At 37.4% G+C, this 22,310-nt stretch overlaps 1 protein-coding gene across 1 annotated transcript in view; it reads right to left on the reverse strand.

The window, feature by feature from the left end:
* The window catches only part of ANKS1B (ankyrin repeat and sterile alpha motif domain containing 1B), an 895,734-nt gene that overhangs the window by 489,250 nt on the left and 384,174 nt on the right, over nt 1–22,310 (reverse strand). Inside the window, exons 5-6 of the mRNA XM_007467168.1 lie at nt 19,180–19,769; nt 17,059–17,119 (exon numbers count right to left, since the gene is read on the reverse strand). Coding sequence (XP_007467230.1) covers nt 17,059–17,119; nt 19,180–19,769 — 651 coding nt within the window. The remainder of the gene's footprint in view (nt 1–17,058; nt 17,120–19,179; nt 19,770–22,310) is intronic.

The following is a 22,310-nucleotide window of genomic DNA, read 5'->3' on the forward strand; positions in this document are numbered from 1 at the left end:
GGAATGTTGAGGGAAAGTAGAGCAAGCTGGTGGGGCTGAGCAGACAGCATGAGCAGGGTGATATAAGAGGAAAAGTTTCTGTGGTCAGCTGCTTTGGGATCAACAATTAACGAAAAACGGTCTGCACTTTAGTGCCTGCTTAGATTTGGGGGCAAGCCAAAGTTCAGGAACCTGTGTGTGTCGGGGTGTTGCCTGACCAGTTGGCTCAAGCCAAGTCAGTGGGTAAGAAATGGGCAACGGTGAGAACTTGGTCCGTACCTGCAACCTAATGAAAAGTATACACTATTGAAATACTAACTACTTTTTTGCCATAAAGATTCTTAGAAGAAGCTTAGTGGATTCAAGAAGCAGGCAAAGTACAGTTATCAGAAATTCTGCATTTATTCCCATTCACATCATTAAAATGCACATGATTTCAGCTAGTCATTTGAGTCTCCTATAAATCAACATGAGGTTTTTATTTATTTATTTTTTATTTTGGAAAATGCATTTAATACTCATAAAAGATATGTTATTGATGTTCGTACCTAATCTGCTTATTATTATTATTTTAAATTAATAAACACATTTAAAATTCTTACTTTTAACTCAGTGTTTTACAATAAATATCCATAGATATGGCCCACATAAACAAAATCTTCTGAGGGTCCCGAATAGTTTTTAGCACTATAAAGGGGTCTCAACACCAGAAAGTTCAAAAACTACTGCGCTAGGCCAGTGGAACCACACAGAGTATTCCACACTGTCATGTTCTCTCTCTCCTTCTCCTTCAGGTTTCTTTTTTTTTTCTTTTTATTGGAGTATAACTGCTTTACAGTGGTGTGTTAGTTTCTGCGTTATAACAAAGTGACTCATATATCATATACATATATCCCCATATCTCTTCCCTCTTGCGTCTCCCTGCCTCCCACCCTCCATATCCCATCCCTCTAGGTGGTCACAAAGCACCGAGCTGACCTCCCTGTGCTATGCGGCTGCTTCCCACTAGCTATCGGTTTTACATTTGGTAGTGTATATATGTCCATGCCACTCTCTCACTTCGTCTCAGCTTACCCTTCCACTTCACCGCATCATCAAGTACATTATCAAGTAGGTCTGCATCTTTATTCCAGTCTGCCCCTAGGTTCTTCATTACCATTTTTTTTTTTTTAGATTCCACATATATGTGTTAACATACAGTAATTGTTTTTCTCTTTCTGACTTACTTCACTCTGTATGACAGACTCTAGGTCCATCCACCTCACTACAAATAACTCAATTTTGTTTCTTTTCATGGCTGAGTAATATTCCACTTTACAAATGTGCCACATTTTCTTTATCCATTGATCTGTCGATGGACACTTAGGTTGCGTCCATGTACTGGCTATTGTAAATAAAGCTGCAATGAACAGTGTGTTACATGACTCTTTTTAAATTATGGTTTTCTCAGGTTATATGCCCAGTAGTGGGATTACTGGGTCATATGGTAGTTCTATTTTTAGTTTTTTAAGGAACCTCCAAACTGTTCTCCATAGTGACTGTATCAATTTACATTCCCACCAACAGTGCAAGAGGGTTCCCTTCTCCACACCCTCTCCAGCATTTATTGTTTGTAGATTTTTTGATGATGGCCATCCTGACTGCTGTGGGGTGATACCTCATTGTAGTTTTGATCTGCATTTCTCTAATGATTAGTGATGTTGAGCATCCTTTCATGTGTCTGCTGGCAATCTGTATATCTTCTTTGGAGAAATGTCTATTTAGGTCTTCTGCCCATTTTTGGATTGGGTTGTTTGTTTTTCTGATATTGAGCTGCATGTAAATTTTGGAGATTAATCTTTTTGTCAGTTGCTTCATTTGCAAATATTTTCTCCCATTCAGAGGGCTGTCTTTTCGTCTTGTTTATGGTTTCCTTTGCTGTGCAACAGCTTTTAAGTTTCCTTAGGTCCCATTTGTTTATTTTTGCTTTTATTTCCATTTCTCTGCGAGGTGGGTCAAAAAGGATCTTGCTGTGATTTACGTCAGAGTGTTCTGCCTATGTTTTCCTCTAAGAGTTTTATAGTGTCTGGCCTTACATTTAGGTCTTTAATCCATCTGGAGTTTATTTTTGTGTATGGTGTTAGGGAGTGTTCTAATTTCATTTTCTACATGTAGCTGTCCAGTTTTCCCATCACCACTTATTGAAGAGGCTGTCTTTTCTCCACTGCATATTCTTGCCTCCTTTATCAAAAAAAAGGTGACCATAAGTGTGTGGTTTTATGTCTGGGCTTTCTATCCTGTTCCATTGATCTATATTACTGTTTTTGTGCCAGTACCATACTGTCTTGATTACTGTAGCTTTGTAGTATAGTCTGAAGTCAGGGAGCCTGATTCCTCCAGCTTCGTTTTTCTTTCTCAAGATTGCTTTGGCTATTCACGGTCTTTTGTGTTTCCATACAAATTGTGAACTTTTGTGTTCTAGTTCTGTGAAAAATGCCAGTGGTAGTTTGATAGTGATTGCATGGAATCTGTAGATTGCTTTGGGTAGTAGAGTCAATTTCACAATGTTGATACTTCAAATCCAAGAACACGGTATATGTCTCTCCATCTGTTTGTATCATCTTTAATTTCTTTCTTCAGTGTCTTATAGTATTCTGCATACAGGTCTTTTGTCTCAATAAGTAGGTTTATTCCTAGGTATTTTATTCTTTTTGTTGCAATGCTAAATGGGAGTGTTTCCTTAATTTCACACTTTCAGATTTTTCATCATTAGTGCATAGGAATGCAAGAGATTTCTGTGTTTTAATTTTGTATCCTGCTACTTTACCAAATTCATTGATTAGCTCTAGTAATTTTCTGGTAGCATCTTTAGGATTCTCTATGTAGAGTATCATGTCATCTGCAAAGAGTGACAGCTTTACTTCTTCTTTTTTGATTTGGATTCCTTTCATTTCTTTTTCTTCTCTGACTGCTGTGGTTGAAGCTTCCAAAACTCTGTAGAATAACAGTGGTGAGAGTGGGCAACATTGTCTTGTTCCTGATCTTAGTGGAAATGGTTTCAGTTTTTCACCACTGAGGACAATGCTGGCTGTGGGTTTGTCAGATATGGCCTTTATTATGTTGAGGAGAGTTCCATCTACACCTACTTTCTGGAGGGTTTTTATCATAAATGGGTATTGAATTTTGTCAAAAGCTTTTTCTGCATCTACTGAGATGATCATATGGTTTTTATCCTTCAGTTTGTTAAAATGGTGTATCACATTGATTGATTTGCATATATTGAAGAATCCTTGAATTCCTGGGATAAACCCACTTGATTATGGTGTATGATCCTTTTAATGTGCTGTTGGATTCTGTTTGCTAATACTTTGTTGAGGATTTTTGCATCAATGTTCATCAGTGATATTGGCTTGTAGTTTTGTTTCTTTGTGACATCCCTGTCTGGTTTTGCTATCAGGGTGATGGTGGCCTCATAGAATGAGTTTGGGAGTGTTCCTCTCTCTGCTATATTTTCAAAGAGCTCGAGAAGGATAGGTGTTAGCTCTTCTCTAAATGTTTGACAGAATTTTCCTGTACAGCCGTCTGGTCCTGGGTTTTTGTTTGTTGGAAGATTTTTAATCACAGTTTCAATTTCAGTGCTTGTGACTGGTTTGTTTATATTTTCTATTTCTTCCTAGTTCAGTCTCGGAAGGTTGTGTTGTCCATTTCTTCCAGGTTGTCCATTTTATTGGCATATAGTTGCTTGTAGTAATCTCTCCTGATCCTTTGTATTTCTGCAGTGTCCGTTGTTACTTCTCCTTTTTCATTTCTAATTCTATTGATTTGAGTCTTCTCCCTTTTTTTCTTGATGAGTCTGGCTAATGGTTTATCAATTTTGTTTACCTTCTCAAAGAGCCAGCTTTTAGTTTTACTGATCTTTGCTATCGTTTCCTTCATTTCTTTTACATTTATTTCTGATGTGATCTTTATGATTTCTTTCCTTCTGCTAACTTTGGGTTTTTCTTGTTCTTTCGTTAATTGCTTTAGGTGTAAGGTTAGGTTGTTTAATTGAGATGTTTCTTGTTTCTTAAGGTAGGATTGTATTGTTATAAACTTCCGTGTTAGAACTGCTTTTGCTGCATCCCATAGGTTTGGGGCCATAGTGTTTTCATTGTCATTTGATTTTTGGTATTTTTTTATTTCCTCTTTGATTTCTTCAGTGATCTCTTGGTTATTAAGTAGTGTATTGTTTAGTCTCCATGTGTTTTATTTTTTCACAGATTTCTTCCTGTAATTGATATCTAGTCTTATAGCATTGTGGTCAGAAAAGATACTTGATACAATTTCAATTTTCTTAAATTTACCAAGGCTTGATTAGTGACCCAAGATATGATCTATTCTGGAGAATGTTCCATGAGTACTTGAAAAGAAAGTGTATTCTGTTTTTTCTGGATGGAATGTCTTATAAATATCAATTAAGTCCGTCTTGTTTAATGTATCATTTAAAGCTTGTGTATCCTTATTTATTTTCATTTTGGATGATCTATCCATTGGTGAAAGTGGGGTGTTAAATTCCCCTACTATGATGTGTTACCTTCGATTTCCCCTTTTATGGTTGTTAGTAGTTGCCTTATGTATTGAGGTGCTCCTATGTTGGGTGTATAGATATTTACAATTGTTATATCTTCTTCTTGGATTGGTCCCTTGATCACTATGTAGTTTCCTTCTTTGTCTCTTGTAATAGTCTTTATTTTAATGTTATGTTGACTGATATGAGAATTGCTACTCCAGCTTTCTTTTGATTTCCATTTGCATGGAATATCTTTTTCCATCCCCTCACTTTCAGTCTGTATGTGTCCCTAGGTCTGAAGTGGGTCTCTTGTAGATAGCATATATACAGGTCTTGTTTTTGTATCCATTCAGCTAGTCCATGTCTTTTGGTTGGAGAATTTAATCCATTTACATTTAAGGTAATTATTATTATTATTATTTTTGTGTGTGTGGTACGCGGGTCTCTCACTGTTGTGGCCTCTCCCGTTGCAGAGCACAGGCTCTGGACATGCAGGCTCAGCGGCCATGGCTCACGGGCCCAGCCGCTCCACAACATGTGGGATCTTCCCAGACCGGGGCACGAACCCGTGTCCCCTGTATCGGCAGGCGGACTCTCAACCACTGCGCCACCAGGGAAGCCCTAAGGTAATTATTGATATGTATGTTCCTACTACGATTTTCTTAATTGTTTTGGGTTTGTTATTGTAGGTCTTTTCCTTCTCTTGTGTTTCCTGCGTAGAGAAGTTCCTTTAGCATTTGTTGTAAAGCTGGTTTGGTGGTGCTGAACTCTCTCAGCTTTTGCTTGTCTGTAAAGGTTTTAATTTCTCCATCAAATCTGAATGAGATCCTTGCTCGGTAGAGTAATCTTGGTTGTAGGTTTTTCTCCTTCATCATTTTAAATATGTCCTGCCAGTCCCTTCTGGCTTGCAGAGTTTCTGCTGAAAGATCAGCTGTTATCCTTATGGGGATTCCCTTGTGTGTTATTTGTTGTTTTTCCCTTGCTGCTTTTAACATGTTTTCTTTGTATTTAATTTTTGACAGTTTGATTAATATGTGTCTTGGCATGCTTCTCCTTGGACTTATCCTGTATGGGACTCTGTGCTTCCTGGACTTCATTAACTATTTCCTTTCCCATATTAGGGAAGTTTTCAACTATAATATCTTCAAATATTTTCTCAGTCCCTTTCTTTTTCTCTTCTTCTGGGACTCCTATAATTTGAATGTTGGTGTGTTTAATGTTGTCCCAGAGGTCCCTGAGGCTGTCCCTCAATTCTTTTCATTCTTTTTTCTTTATTCTGCTCTGTGGTAGCTATTTCCACTATTTTATCTTCCAGGTCACTTATTCGTCTTGTGCCTCAGTTATTCTGCTATTGATTCCTTTCAGAGAATTTTCAATTTCATGTATTGTTGTTCTTCATTGTTTCTGTGCTCTTTAGTTCTTCTAGGTCCTTGTTAAACGCTTCTTGTATTTTCTCCATTCTATATCCAAGATTTTGGATCATCTTTACTATCATTATTCTGAAGAACTCTTTTTCAGGTAGACTGCCTATTTCCTCTTCATTTGTTAGGTCTGGTGGGTTTTTATCTTGCTCCTTCATCTGCTGTGTGTTTTTCTGTCTTCTCATTTTGCTTATCTTACTGTGATTGGGTTCACCTTTTTGCAGGCTGCAAGTTCGTAGCTCCCGTTGTTTTTGATGTCTGTCTCCAGTGGCTAAGGTTGGTTCAGTGGGTTGTGTAGGCTTCCTGGTGGAGGGGACTAGTGGCTGTGTTGTGGTGTATGAGGCTAGATCTTGTCTCTCTAGTGGGCAGGTCCACGTCTGGTGGTGTGTTTTGGGGTGTCTGTGGACTTATTATGATTTTAGGCAGCCTCTCTGCTAGTGGGTGGGGTTGTGTTCCTGTTTTGCTATATGGTTGGCATAGGTTGTCCAGCACTGTAGCTTGCTGGTCGTTGAGTGAAGCTGGGTGCTGGTGTTGAGATGGAGATCTCTGGGAGATTTTCGCCGTTTGATATTATGTGGGGCTGGGAGGTCTCTTCTTGACGAGTGTTCTGAAGTTGGCTCTCCCACCTCAGAGGCAGAGTCCTGACTCCTGGCTGGAGCAGCAAGAGCCTTTCATCCACTCGGCTCAGAATAAAAGGGAGAGAAAGTAGAGAGAATTAGTAGAAGTAGGAGGAAATAGGAAAGAAAGAAAGAAAGAAAGAAAGAGAGGAGGGAAGGAAGGAAGGAGGGAAGGAAGAAAGAAAGAAAGAAGAAAAGAAAGGAAGAAGGCAAGAAGGAAAGAAAGGAGGGAGGGAGGGAGGAGGGAAGGAAGGAAGGAATGAGGGAAGGAAGGAAAAAATACAGAAAGAAAGAAGATACAGTAAAATAAAATAAAGTATAATAAAGTTATTGAATTAAAAAAATAATTATTTAGAGGAAAAAAAAAAGGGAAGGATAGAACCTTAGGACAAATGGTGGAAGCAAAGTTATAGAGACAAAATCTTACATAGAAGCATACACATATACCCTCACAAAAAGAGGTAAAGTGGAAAAAATCATAAAACTTGCTCTCCAAGTCCACCTCCTCAATTTGGGACGATTCGTTGTCTCAAAAAGGGAAGGAAGGAAGGAAAGATAGAAAGAAGGTAAAGTATAACAGAGTTCTTTAAATTAAAATTAATTATTAAGAAAAAAATTAAAAAAAAAAATGGTCGGATAGAACGCTGGGACAAATGGTGGAAGCAAACCTATACAGACAAGATCTCACACAGAAGCATACACATACACATTCACAAAAAGAGGAAAAGGGGAAAAAATCATAGATCTTGCTCTAGAAGTCCGCCTCCTCAATTTGGGATGATTCGCTGTCTATTCAGGTATTCCACAGATGCAGGATACATCAAGTTGACTGTGGAGATTTAATCGGCTGCTCCTGAGGCTGCTGGGAGAGATTTCCCTTTCTCTTCTTTGTTGGCATAGCTCCTGGGGTTCAGCTTTGGATTTGGCCCCGCCTCTGCGTGGAGGTCACATGAGGGTGTCTGTTCCCCACCGAGACAGGACGGGGTTAAAGTAGCAGCTGATTCAGGGGCTCTGGCTCACTCAGGCCGGGGAAGGGAGGGGTACGGAATGCTTGTCGAGCCTGCGGCGGCCGAGGCCAGCATAACCTTGCACCAGCCTGAGGCCCGCTGTGCGTTCTCCCAGGGAAGTTGTCCCTGGATCACGGGGCCCTGGCAGTGGCGGGCTGCACAGGCTCCCAGGAGGGGAGGTGTGGACAGTGACCTCTGCTTGCACACAGGCTTCTTGGTGGCTGCAGCAGCAGCCTTAGCATACCATGCCCGTCTCTGGGGTCCGCGCTGATAGCTGCGGCTTGCGCACGTCTCTGGAGCTCCTTTAAGTGGTGCTCTTCTTAATCCCCTCTCCTAGCGCACCAGGAAACAAAGAGGCAAGAAACAGTCTCTTGCCTCTTCACCAGCTCCAGACTTTTTCCCCAACCTCCTCCCGACTAGCAGTGGCGCACTAGCTCCCTTCAGGCTGTGTTCACACAGCCAACCCCAGTCCTTTCCCGGGGACTGACCTCCGAAGCCCAAGCCTCATCTCCCAGCCCCCGCCCGCTCCGGCGGGTGAGCAGACAAGCCTCTCGGGCTGGTGAGTGCCGGTCGGCACCGATCCTCTGTGCGGGAATCTCTCTGCTTTGCCCTCCGCACCCCTGTTGTTGTTCTCTCCTCTGTGGCTCTGAAGCTTCCCCCGGACCACCCCCAGTTTCCACCATTGAAGGGGCTTCCTAGTGTGTGGAAACTTTTCCTCCTTCACAGCTCCCTCCCAGAGATGCAGGTCCCGTCCCCATTCTTTTGTCTGTGTTTTTTCTTTTTTCTTTTGCCCTACCCCAGGTACATGGGGAATTTCTTGCCTTTTGGGAGGTCTGAAGTCTTCTGCCAGCCTTGAGTAGGTGTTCTGTAGGAGTTGTTCCACATGTAAATGTATTTTTGATGTATTTGTGGGGAGGAAGGTGATCTCCATGTCTTACTCTTCCACCATCTTGAAGCTCCTCGATAAGGTTTATTAAAAGAGCTGAGATGCTTCGTACAAAGTCACTTTTGCATATAAAAACAAAGAACTTAAATATCTTACACACCTCTATCAATTAAAATACGCATTTATTACATTAATATATTTTAAAAGCAATGTAAATTGAGGATCTGGCAATATTCCTAGAAGAATCTAGTTGAAATACACATAGTTGAGATTTATTGATCATTTGTCCTTAAGAAATTAAGTGGAAAGTTTTAAAGAAGGACACTCTGCCAAAGAATAACCCATAAAACAAAAGATAAAAGCATGAGTCATAGAATTATAGAGTTAGAAAAGATATAGTCCTACCATTTATTTTCAAATTAAGAAACTTAGGTCCATTGTGAGGTGTTATTTTCCAAGTCACACAGCAAGTTAGTTCAGTGGTGGGAGTAGTAATCAGATCAGAGCTCTCTTCCTCACTGACGGTGAACTTCACCAATGCAATTTTGTTTCACAGATTATAAAAATAAGGTAAAGCCATGATTGTTGTTAAATGAGAAGAAGCTACAGAGAAATGTATATAGCTTGATTTCATACTTTTACAACATAAGCAACATCTACCTGTCTATTATCTATGTATCATCTATCATCTTTCTGTTTGTAATTGCATGAAAGAAACTGAAGAAAAGCACAAGTATATACTCCATGTTAACACTGGATATTCATAGGAGTGATAAAGCAAGGGGGTAAGAAAAAAAAGTAAGAAAATAGAGTTTTGTGAAATGGTAACATGAAAATGAAGATTGCAAAATTCTATCTATAAAATTATTAACACATAAAAATTGACTGTGCACATAGACAAAGGCTAGAAGGTCACTAGAATACGTACACAGACCAGGACATGGACAAAAGAAAAAAAATCATTTGATCGGGGTTGGGTTATGGATATATTAAAAATTTGTGTTGTTATTTAAAAATAGTTTTTGCAGTAACAAAAACTAAAAATAAATCAAATGAATCCCCTTTCTGCAACCACTGAAACACACCTATTTTAACTTAGAACTAATAAAAAGACTTAATCACGTATTCAATAAGGTGTTCACTTGGCAAAATTTAATCACCACTGATGGCTATAACATTTATATGTTTCACATATAAGTGTTTATGTATATGTGTTTGCATATTTGTGACTCTGCATAAATTGCAATTTGTTTACCATTTTATTTATTTACTAAATTGGCATATACTTTCTTCTAGTGAATGATGTAGACAATGAAAATAAAAGTAATGTACACTCACTCTAAAAATTTCGGAAAATTTAGGAGAGCAGAAAATAAAAATCACTGATAATCTCACCCAGTGATATTCACAGTTAATTTTTTGCATATGTCCTTCCAGATGTTTTTCATGCATGTGCATTAAAAAATGGGATATAATTTACTTGGTTATCTACTTTTTTCACTTAGTAGTATATTATGGCTATATTTCCATGGTAGTAAATATAGGTACAATGTCATTTTTAATTAGCTATTTAACATTTCATCATAAGGAATTACAGTGACTCATTTTAGGAATTTTCTACTAATGGTGATTTGGTTTGATTCTATTTCTTAAATGATCATAAACAATGCTGATATGAACATCTTTATATAAACATATTTTGCTCTTGTCCTGTTGTTTCCTTAGGATACATTCATAAAAGTAATATTGCTGGGTACCACTGTTCTTAAATTTATATAACTCTCTAGAAGTTTATACTTAAGTATCAAAAATACTGGTAGATGAGAAGCCCTTTGTTACCAGAATAGTGTATCATAGAAACAACCAGTATAAGCTATGAAGTTTTTCTCATGGGTAAGTGACCCATGTTTATCACTTCATTCTTCATTGTAGTTTGGGAAAACAAATTTGTATCTAAAAGTAATCATTATGATGATCCATAACCTATGAAGGCCTGTGTCTATATTTCAAATTACTCCCAATTATTTTTACTTCTGACTCTCTTACAAGTATGAGGTTGTTAATGCTGGACTTTGTAAAATGCACTGACATTTATATAGAAGTCATGCAACTAGTATTTTTAAAGTGTCTATAAAGGAGACTCTTTGCACTGTTTTTCAGTTTAATGGTGAATGGGCAAGGGGGTATGGTCTATCAAAAATATCAGCCATATCCTGAAGATACTCATAATATATTAGAAATAATGGGCCATTATCCATCCTTTGTTTCACTGGAAATTTTTTAAGAGAAAAATAGATAGAAGGGACTTGAAAAAATGAGTTTTTAACAATTTGAGCTTCCCAGTGATAGAATACATTGTCTCTGGAAGTAGTGAGCAGATGTTGATTGATCATATACGAAAGATGTTATGGAAAGTATTTCAGTATAACTACAGTAGAAGATGGCAGTTGCTCACCTCTCTGGGCCTCTTCTAGAAGGTTAAATATTCCGTTGAATTGAAAACAGTGTACCAGTTCTAACTACTGATACATCATAGGCAAATATTAGGCCACAGAATAACACCCAACTATTTTATACTTAAAACAAATTTCACATATGAATATTACTTGTAATTTCAAAACCAGAGAATCTCAGCCACATTTTAGTGATCAAAATCTTTATCACGTAGGTTATTTTAGTTTTTAATGACTATTTGGAATAGTCATTAAAAGATGTTAAATTTCAGTGTCTATTGTGCTAAGGACACAATTGTTTGGCTGATTAAACACTATCTCTTGATAAAGATTAGTTAACTCATGCTAGCCTAATGATTACTGTACCTCACACTGTTACATGGTTATTCTATTATTAAGGAGTTTCTTAGATTTAATCTATCTGAAAAAAAAACTAAGTTACTCAGTGAAGTGTTACATAAAATAATAATAAAAATTAATCCTCTCTTGATTTAGACAATAGTGTGCCTGTATGCTAACGTATGTCACTACCCACCTTCCCCAGTTGGTTCTATTAGAAATAGTGCTGTAAAAAGACATAAAAATAAAAAATAAGTTATGCCTGTTGCAAAATATTTCACAGAGAGGCTTTTATGTACCATTTAACAGTTCATGGAAAAAATATTACTGGAGGCAAGGAAAATTCTTCCTCTGAAAATAAGTGAAACCCAAGTCATTATTAGCATATGCGTTCACTTTTGGGAGGTAGGAGATATTCAGGCTTGTGATTCATTTAAATACATGACCACGTGGCCTGTGCTTTGGGAGGGCTTTGGGGTTTAAGCTAAAGTCTTCCATACCAATAGTTAGGCTTTGCTAAGGGAAAGTGGTTGGTTTTACATGTAAACACCTCAGTTGGCTCCCCATAGTGCATATGCTTATGAATTGAACTAAAGAGAAAGAAGCAAAGGGCTGGCTTCTGTTGTTCTTTATAGTAACATATTTTATTGAAAGGAGTATGAACTTCTGGAAGAAACAAACCTAGGTTTGAAGCAGTTGACTTTGACAAGTTACCCTTTCTTAGCCTTTCTTCATCTATAAAATGGGTATAATAATACCTCACCGAGTTATTTGGAGAACTGAATGCTCACAGGAGTAAACTGCGCAGCATCTGGCACACAGTAAGAATGGAATACAATTCAGCTTTCCTCTTTGTCATTTCTCTAATAGGGCAACTCTAGGAGATTGTAAATACATTTTTTTAAAAAGTGTTCTCCTAGAGTTTGAGGAATGATATTCCCATCAGCAACCTTAGCAGGAGGACAGCTATCAGCTGCATTGATGGCAAAGAACCTCCGGATACAGATCTAAACTGTGTGAGTAAATATCAGGGGCCTGGGAGCAACCAAAACATCAGGGAGGAGCAGCTTCTGGGGCTGTGGAGATGTCTGCCGTAGCCACTTAGAAATAGACTCTCTTTGGGGAAAGGATCATGTGAGCTCTCTCTGTTCCTGTAGACCAGGGAGAAGGTGGAGTTTAGCTCAGGAGGAGAGAACACTTACTCTGCCTTAGCGAGTCCCTAAATTCCTAGAAACTCTCCATGGAAGATCTCTATGGCTATAAGGAACGCTGTACTGTAACCTGGCCCTCAGACTCTTGGAGGAAGAGAAGCAAAAGCTTAGAAAGCAGGGCTCTGGATTATTGTTAACTGCTGCTTTCAGAGCTATGTATTCTCCAGCAAATAACTTAAGAGTTGCTTTATCTATCCAATATAGACAGTGTACTCTATGGTAAAATCCTTTACAAATCATTTATAATTAAAATTTAGATGAAATTCATACATTGGCAAAAGTAGATTTTTAAAAGATAAGACTCTAGAATATTTCTCTTTGAATACAATTCAATCTTAAGTATAAGGACAAAAATCCCAGCCTCAAAAAATACCTTTTAACTAAATACTATTTTTTATATTCAGGTACCTGAGATCAATCTAATATAGTCCATATACCGAAAGTCCTTGTAGCAGGAGATGAGTGAGGCCAGTTTAGAAATAGGAGAGTGTTTATAAGATTATTAGCCACCCCTGGACTGTAAAGTCTGGGCACTTGGTTACTTTGCATATTTGCCGTTGTGTAACAATAAGCAGATCCTGTGGAGCCAATTATTGCCTCCACTTTACTTAAGTGATCCTCAATCTCATCAAGAAGATCATCAACTTGATTCTTGGAAAGTGTGACAACATGTAGTAGTTCCAATGAATATGGTGAATTTCCTAACATGAAAGTACTTCCTTGTGATACAAAGACAACGGTTAAGAAATAAAACTTCAAGAAAGACTCCACATGAAAAAAACTTAGAATATGAAGAGTTATATCTTAACTACAGTTTTTACTGATCAAAAAGAAAGATTTCCCAAGTATCTTCCTGTGTGGTGTACACTCTAATTAGAAAGGTAAGTCATGCATACCTGGATAAGAAGGTAAGAGAATTTATATTTATTGATCACCTGCTATGTGTTAGGCTACAGTGGTACAATCGTATAATTTAACCTTGCAGGAGTCTTATGAGGTGGTTGTTAAAACTCTGAATTTATAGGGGAAGAAACTGAGATCAAAGAGGTCACAAAGCCACTGAGATGCAACATTAGGATCTGAAGCCAAATCTATCTAACCTTAAAATCTGTTCTCTGAAAAAATCCTATACATGGCTGTACACGATGACATAGAATGTATTAGCATATCACATATACAGCACCACCAAAGAGCAGGATGTTCTACATAATACGAGGTATCGATATAACTGAATCCTACTGCCAATGCCAATTTGTCTGGCATTTAAGTCTGATTTCAAGTGGGAAACCAGACGTTATGTTTGTGAAAACCATCCATTAATATTAGTCTGAGTGAGAACCTAAGGGACTGACCTAAAATAAATTCAGTAAATGTTATTTACTTTTATTTCTATCTTAGTCCTGGAGAGTTGGGGCTGCCAGATAAGCTTCAAACTACTGTATAATTGCTGAGGAAATTTTTTATAAGAGAGAAAAATGATTTCTATGGGTGAAACTCGTTATACAATTCATAGAGACTGCTCAAACTTTGAGCTGGTTCATATTTTTAGGAATGAAGATGGAAGAGTTCCAACTCCCTTCCTGGTCCAATAAATATTTTGTTTACAAAAATACCTGAAATTGCAAATGCAAGTGGGGTGGGAGGAGGGCCAACAAAAACAATGAAACATAAGGGGCAACAGCATGGAAAATTTAATGCTGATCCTTGATCCATCATGTATCTCCACTGCTTATGATTTTAGTCTCCCAATCACCTTCTGAGGTTTTTAGCAACAAACATCATAAATGCTCATAAAACTATGCATCTGTGATGAAGCCAGTCGGAGTGCTTGGCTCAGTGGCCTTCCAAAACAAAACTGTAGATGCCGACAACACAATACTAGGTAAAGTACCATTGCCTCTTGCTCACTCTAAATTGACTTCCCATTGGTTTTATTGCACATCTCTTCCTCATTGTCAAGCAAAAAGAGAATACTCAGATTTCATAAAAATAATTTAGAACATTTAAATCAACGCATTCTAAAGGGACTTCCTTGGTGGCACAGTGGTTAAGAAGCCACCTGCCAATGCAGGGTACATGGGTTTGATCCCTGGTCCGAGAAGGTCCCACATGCCAAGGAGCAACTAAGCCTGTGTGCCACAACTCCTGAGCCTGTGCTCTAGAGTCTGTGAGCCACAATTACTGAGCACATGTGCCACAACTACTGAAGCCCGCGCGCCTAGAGCCCGTGCTCCATAAGAGAAGCCACCGCACCGCAACAAAGAGTAGCTCCTGCTCACCTCAACTAGAGAAAGCCAGTACACAGCAACAAAGACCTAATGCAGCCAAAACGAACAAACAAACATCTAGATTATTCTCTTCTCCTTGCCGGGGTAGCCTGGAGTTTTATGCTCTCTTTTAGTAATTACTCTTCTCTGGTACCATCTGACTGTCGGGCTTGTTATGACCTGCACTCTAACTGACACGCCACAATTCCAGGGAATACAGCAAATTTAACATGAAGGCTGTGAGACTAGCTGACACTGTAAAGTTCTTGAAAGAAGGGCTGATGTGTGGTTACCTTGATACGCCCACACTGTCTAAAACAGCATCTCCCTCATGATAGGGCAAGGGAGAGCTAAAATTTAATACATGTCTACATGTATCAGACTCTACTTATATGCCATTGTATATGTCTCTACAACGATCCTACATTAATATCTCCATTTCTGTTGATGGGGAAACTGAGTGAGTTGCCGAAGATCAAGCAGCTAGTAAATAGCAGGACTGATATTTGAATTCACTTCTGTCTGACTTTTTATTCCACCATGTGATTTCCTGGCCACACTCAGTAGTACCCAATACATTATTTGTGGAATGTCATCTTCACGGGGTTGTCTATCACTTCTCTAGTTCTGTCTAGTCTCGAGAGGGAAAGGCCTGCACCACTAAAGCTGTAATTCACAAATGGCCTAATGGCCAATTGGAATGCCACATGTTATGGTCAATCACTTAGTGCATAACTAGTGTGTAATTAAGAAGTGAAAATTAAGGCGCATACAGTCTTTGTTGATAGTAATGATGCTTTGGGGACTGAGTCTTCATTTTCACTATCACTGTAGAAAAATAGTAAATAAAGGTAGTGGGTAGGATGGTGATCTGAGAGGTGAAATGAGGGTAATTTAAGGGAAAATAATCTGTGGATTTATTTATTATTAAAATGCCCTTCAAAGGCAATTTTGCCTGAGTGGCAATTTTAACATTTGTACTTATTTTCATTATAATAAAGTTTATGATATTTTCACAATTCTATGGTGCTATCTGAAGAATTTTACATTAGAATGTTCAATGTCACCTAAGTCTTCCAACAGAGAAGCATTAAATCTCTGCTTGAATATTCTCAGTAACAGGGAACTTACTATGATAAGAAAATACATTCTTACCTTCACATCAGTCAATAATCTGCATTCCTACAGCTTTCTTGAAATTATTCTGTAAGCATATCTGAAAGAACTATATGGCAACATACATTCTTAGGCTAGTTCTCTGGATACTGGAAAAGTCCTCAATGTTTATCAGCATTTCTGTGTGAGAGAGCTAACTACACATGCCATCAAGCTTGTGTCACTAAACAAATGGACACAATTTTGGTACTTTTTTTCATAATTTTTCAGTTTTTAAAATCTAAAACAAACACGTGTTTTAGAAAAAAAAACTGTCTAGTCTTTTAAGAAATTATCACTTAATTAACATGCAGCCCAGCCATATTAGAACAATTTAAGTTCATACTTGTCCCAGCATAGGAGCAAGGAGTGAGGTGCTCCTGCAAGGGTATCATTTAGACCTGAATATTCCCTTCATTGACTGCAACCCCAGATTTCAATGTCACTTCTTGTCTACCCAGGCCCAGTGAACCAGAAGAGAGCGCTTCTCCAACCTTCCTGTGCTTAACAGTCACTTAGAGTGCTGTTTAAAAGACTCTGGTGACTATCAAAGTCCTACACAAGGACTATAACTGTTTACTGTATGATATATTTAGGCTTCTCTCCTGCAGACCTTAATCTCATCATCTCTACAGAAACACCAACTATCACTACTAACAAAGTTTTAAATGACCTTCCACTCTTGAGCTTTAATTATAGGGAAGAAAACAATACTTTGTAAGGGTGATTGCAGAACCGACTATTTGTGAGACACTCTGCTAGGTATTCTGGGATACGAGAAGATGAGTAAGTTCTTGCCATACTGGAGCTTACAATTTAGGAGAAGTTGTTAATCACTTTGGCCAGGATGAATGGGACGTTTCACAGAATGAGAAATAGTAGTGTGTTGTTACCATGTTCTAGAACACTTTGAATTGCTTCATACTTAGCTCTACATAAAGTTGGAACTTCATTAACGTTAACTGGCATAGTAAAATAGCACATGGGGAAAAAACTCTCAATTTGCTAAATCAGTATAATTGATGTTGTTTAGAGGTTATAGTTGTTTGAAATGAATGGAAAAAAATAATTTGTAGCTACTATTGTTATAGTAAAACATGAAATTATCTATAGACTCCTATCATTTCATAGCTAGTTCTTGAGCACATTTATTCTTTACAACATAGAGGAGAGGTTTCCTTACTTGTGTTCTCACCATTAATTTCTTCAAGTTCACTGTTAATTCCAACATCTATGGAATTCATTATTTTGTCAATCTGTGAGAAACAAAAACCATATAAAGGAATTATTACATTCACTTATAGTGTTGCACTTTTATTTATTTTTTATTTAAAAATTTTAAATTTATTTTTATTTTTTATACAAAATTTAAAGGTTAGTTTCCATTTACAGTGATTACAAAATATTGGCTATATTCCCTGTGTTGTACAATACATCCTTGAGCCTATCTTACAGCCAATAGTTTGTACCTCTTAATCCTCCACCCTATATTGCCCCTCTCCCCTCCCACTGGTAACCACTAGTTTGATTTCTATATCTGTGAGTCTGCTTCTTTTTTGTTATAGTCACTAGTTTGTTACATTTTTTAGATTCCATATATATGTGATATAATATAGTATTTGTCTTTCTCTGTCTGACTCATTTCACTTAGCATTGCATTTCAGCATTGCATTTTAAAATACTTTCATATGCCAGAAGCATATATGCTTTTTTTTTTCCAGAAGCATATATTCTTGATATTATTACCATTGCAATACAACAATTAAGAGACTGACAGAGAAGGGTTTAAAGGGAGGCAGACATCTTTTGAAATGCTTTTAGAAATACAAATTATATTTCCCTTTCTTAAACTTTCAAAATCAGCTTGCCTTTTCTTTGTATTTCCTAAAATGAACTTTGTTTGGACCTACATGGGTCAGTAAGTTAGAAATTGTTATTCTTTAAACTCAGATGGGAAAGGAGCTGAAGATAAATTCACGTGACAATGTCTACCCTCTTGGGCATACTTCCTCTTCTGTCTGAGAATGTGCATCTCATCTGACCAGTGAAGCATGACCATTGGAACCAAGTTCTTGTTAAATGGTTTAACCAGCCACAAGCTGATTTGTAGCATGTAATCACAAGAATCTAGGCATGGAGACAACTTGATGCTAAGAGGTAAGTTAAATGTTAATTAATCCTGCCTTGTTCCAAAAAGGATCTCTAGATGTTATTCACAGAGTTAATAAATATAAGAAATGGATAGATCTGAATAAACTATCAATCTACTACTATGGAATGTATAGGAAGATGTGACTGTCAGAGCTTTAGCTATTTATGGTTTAATCCCTCTCCTCATCATCCTAGCAACCTTAGGAAGACAGCAGGTTTCAGAAAGGACAGTGAGCATTACTTAAACGTCCCATTTTGTTCACCCTGAAACAGGTGCAGAGAGATTAAGCGATTTTCTCTAACAGCTCAATTCAGAATGTCAATACCAGAACCATTTCCATTTCTAGTTCTCAGAATACTATAGTGACCTATTGTGCTTCAAAACCTAATCCAACCGGCACAATCTTCTGAGAGACAAAATGTGACATGCTAGAGTGAAATGCCAAGGAAGAGTGTGGTCCATTCTTTGAAGAAATTCAAGAAAAAGCAAGAGACTTCATTACTTTATTATGTAATAATAATGCCAGGGACAAAGGATGATATTTTATAACCTTACAAGGGCACTTGCTTTCTGAGTAATTCTATGAAATTAAAGACTTTGTCTTTAAGTAGAGCTTAAATTGGTGATACTGGACTGCAACATATTTTTCTTTAATGTCTCTCTAATAGTTGTAAAGGGAAATATTAAGTAATTTGTGTTTTTTGTATGGTACTTGGAGAAAGGCCAGGACCATTCTGTTTATCATCAAGATTATAAAAGTCCTTCTGAAACTATAAGATACTTTAAAGAAGGGAGATGAGCTAACAAAGAGTTTTAGCAAGTAACAAAATGATATGGAGCAACAAAAATACAAAGATTTTTCTCAATTTGTCAGCTGCATTGCTTGGTCAGACACAATGTGAACATTTTCTTGTACCTCATAGCTAGTTATTACTTCTGCTTGATATCAATTTCTATAGAAACAACAGATTTCCCCTCATGTGTTGTTTTCACACTCACTGTGAAATTATCATGTGACACCTCTAGAACCTTTCCCTTCCACTTGGAATTATATGTGTTCGTTAATTTTTTTTCCTTTGAGAGACTTAAAAAGCTGAAAATCCTTCCCCCAAAACCCCCTCGATGATAAAGCCTTAAATAAGGAATAATAAGAACAAATCTTACTTCTTCCCATTCGGAAGTGAAGGATGGCGTTCTTTCAGAATTCCCTTTAGAACTGTGATCAGCAGTTGAAGATTCAGTCCAGTTAACTCTTGATGTTTTTGCATTTGAAGGGTAGGCAATGAGATCAGAATCCGATTTAGAGACATTTTTTGATAAATGCATGTCGATCAGGGCTTTTGGCAATGACCTTATTCTTCCCAGGGTACAGGCTCTCTCCACAAATCCCCCTGTGTTCACAATCCACTGGTCCCCATTCCGGGATCCACTCCTAGCTGTTCTTGTGCCAACAATGGTATGGTTTTCGAGTTGGTTGCTTTTTTTGTGAAAAATTGTTCTACTGACTACTTTGGGTTTAATTTTCTTTACCAAAGGTTCTGAGTTATTTTCTATCGGAGTCTGCTTGAAAGGCAAAGGACTATTTGTCAAACTGACTTCATCTTTTCCTTCTTCACGTTCATCTCTTTTCCCATAGAGATGAAATGGATTTTCAGGGGACTCACACGCTGGAGAGGATCCATGGAGAAGGCCTGCAAATTGCCCAGGATCATATTCTTTTGGGGGATCATTGTCCTCCTCTTGAGAGAGATCATCTGCAAAAGGGAAAAAGAAGGTCAGGATGCTTGTTTATAAAGGACTCTGAAAGCCCTGATACAGCTTGTGCAATGTACAGACATTTGATTTATTGCTACACAGTGATATCCTCACTTGATGAAATACCCATGAGCCTACAGTGCCATGTATAAAATGAATTTGTGTGTGTGTGTGTGTGTGTGTGTGTGTGTGTGTGTGTGTGTATGAACCAGATCTTCCTGAATTACTTTAGGGTGCATTTCAAAGGTATGAATTGGGTATTAATTGAGTAATTGCCCACCCTTCCCTTCTCCTTTGTCCCCAGGGAATATGTTTTACATTGGATAAAATCAGGTTTTCTTAAAATGGGACACCCACGTTCAAACTCTTGGAGTAAATGAATCATTGTGCAGTAGGACATCAGGCAGGTAAATCAAGATCATATATAATGACATTCCTTTGCCCTTCTGCCAGGAAATAAATTCAAAAACAGAATCTTGAAAAGAAGTATAATTAGGAGTAATTTAAGGTTAATAATCCTGATAGTGTTACTTCAAATATAAACTTAAGATTAATTCTATACAGATTATATGATTTAGACAGAAAGGATTTGTTCAGGCTTAAACATAGGCAAACAATGCAATATCACTAAAAATTGAGTGTCTTTTACAAGAAACTGATGTTGAGCTACTAACACAAAGCTATCTTTCTTTCTTCTATGAAATAGCATTAGTTATTTTTCAATTTCTTTAGATCTTTGAAAATGTAATGCAGAAAAGAAACCAAAGATGATAATTTTTATTTTTTATAATTTTTTCTAAGATAAAACATAAACGTTCGCTGAGATTTAAAATACACCATGCCTTTTTGTAATGACCTAATTTGTCTTTTAAAGACGTACTGTGTAAAAACCTGGCCAAAGAAATTAGCAAAGGAAGTCAGTTTACTTTTTTGATTGGTCACTTTAATATTCAGCTAAATCAATGAATTTGGTAAAGTTGCAGGATACAAAATTAATGTACAGAAATCTCTTGCATTCCTATACACTAATGATGGAAAATATGAAAGAGAAATTAAGGAAACACTCCCATTTACCACTGCAACAAAAAGAATAAAATACCTATGAATAAACCTACCTAAGGAGACAAAAGACCTGTATGCAGAAAACTATAAGACACTGATGAAAGAAATTAAAGATGATACCAACAGATGGAGAAATATACCATGTTCTTGGATTGGAAGAATCAATAGTGTGAAAATGACTATACTACCCAAAGCAATCTACAGATTCAATGCAATCCCTATCAAATTACCAATGGCATTTTTTACAGAACTAGAACAAAAAATCTTAAAATTTGTATGGAGACACAAAAGACCCCGAATAGCCAAAATGATCTTGAGGGAAAAAAATGGAGCTGGAGGAATCAGGCTCCCTGACTTCAGACTATACTACAAAGCTACAGTAATCAAGACAACATGGTACTGGCACAAAAACAGAAATATAGATCAATGGAACAGGATAGAAAGCCCAGAGATAAACCCATGCACCTATGGTCAGCTAATCTATGACAAAGGAGGCAAGGATATACAATGGAAAAAAGACAGTCTCTTCAATAAGTGGTGCTGGGAAAACTGGACAGCTACATGTAAAAGAATGAAATTAGAACACTCCCTAGCACCATACACAAAAATAAACTCAAAATGGATTAGAGACCTAAATGTAAGACCAGACACTATAAAACTCTTAGAGGAAAACATAGGAAGAACACTCTTTGACATAAATCACAGCAAGATCTTTTTTGATCCACCTCCTAGAGTAATGGAAATAAAAACAAAAATAAACAAATGGGACTTAATGAAACTTAAAAGCTTTTGCACAGCAAAGGAAACTACAAAGAAGACTGAAAGACAACCCTCAGAATGGGAGAAAATATTTGCAAATGAATCAACGGACAAAGGATTAATCTCCAAAATATATAAACAACTCATGCAGCTCAATATTAAAAAAACAAACAACCCAATCTAAAAGTGGGCAGAAAACCTAAATAGACATTTCTCCAAAGAAGATATACAGATGGCCAAGAAGCACATGAAAAGCTGCTCAACATCATTAATCATTAGAGAAATGCAAATCAAAACTACAATGAGATATCATCTCACACCAGTCAGAATGGCCATCATCAAAAAATCTAGAAACAATAAATGCTGGAGAGGGTGTGGAGAAAAGGGAACACTCTTGCACTGCTGGTGGGAATGTGAATTGGTTCAGCCACTATGGAGAACAGTATGGAGGTTCCTTAAAAAACTACAAATAGAACTACCATATGACCCAGCAATCCCACTACTAGGTATAAGAAAACCATAATTCAAAAAGACACATGGACCCCAATGTTCATTGCAGTACTATTTACAACAGCCAGGATATGGAAGCAACCTAAATGCCCATCGACAGACGAATGGATAAAGAAGATGTGGTACATATATACAATGGAATATTGCTCAGCCTTAAAAAGGAATGAAACTGGGTCATTTGTAGAGATGTGGATGGATCTAGAGACTGT

Source organism: Lipotes vexillifer, unplaced genomic scaffold (assembly GCF_000442215.2).
Source record: "Lipotes vexillifer unplaced genomic scaffold, Lipotes_vexillifer_v1.1 scaffold237, whole genome shotgun sequence".
Classification (NCBI taxonomy): domain Eukaryota; kingdom Metazoa; phylum Chordata; class Mammalia; order Artiodactyla; family Lipotidae; genus Lipotes; species Lipotes vexillifer.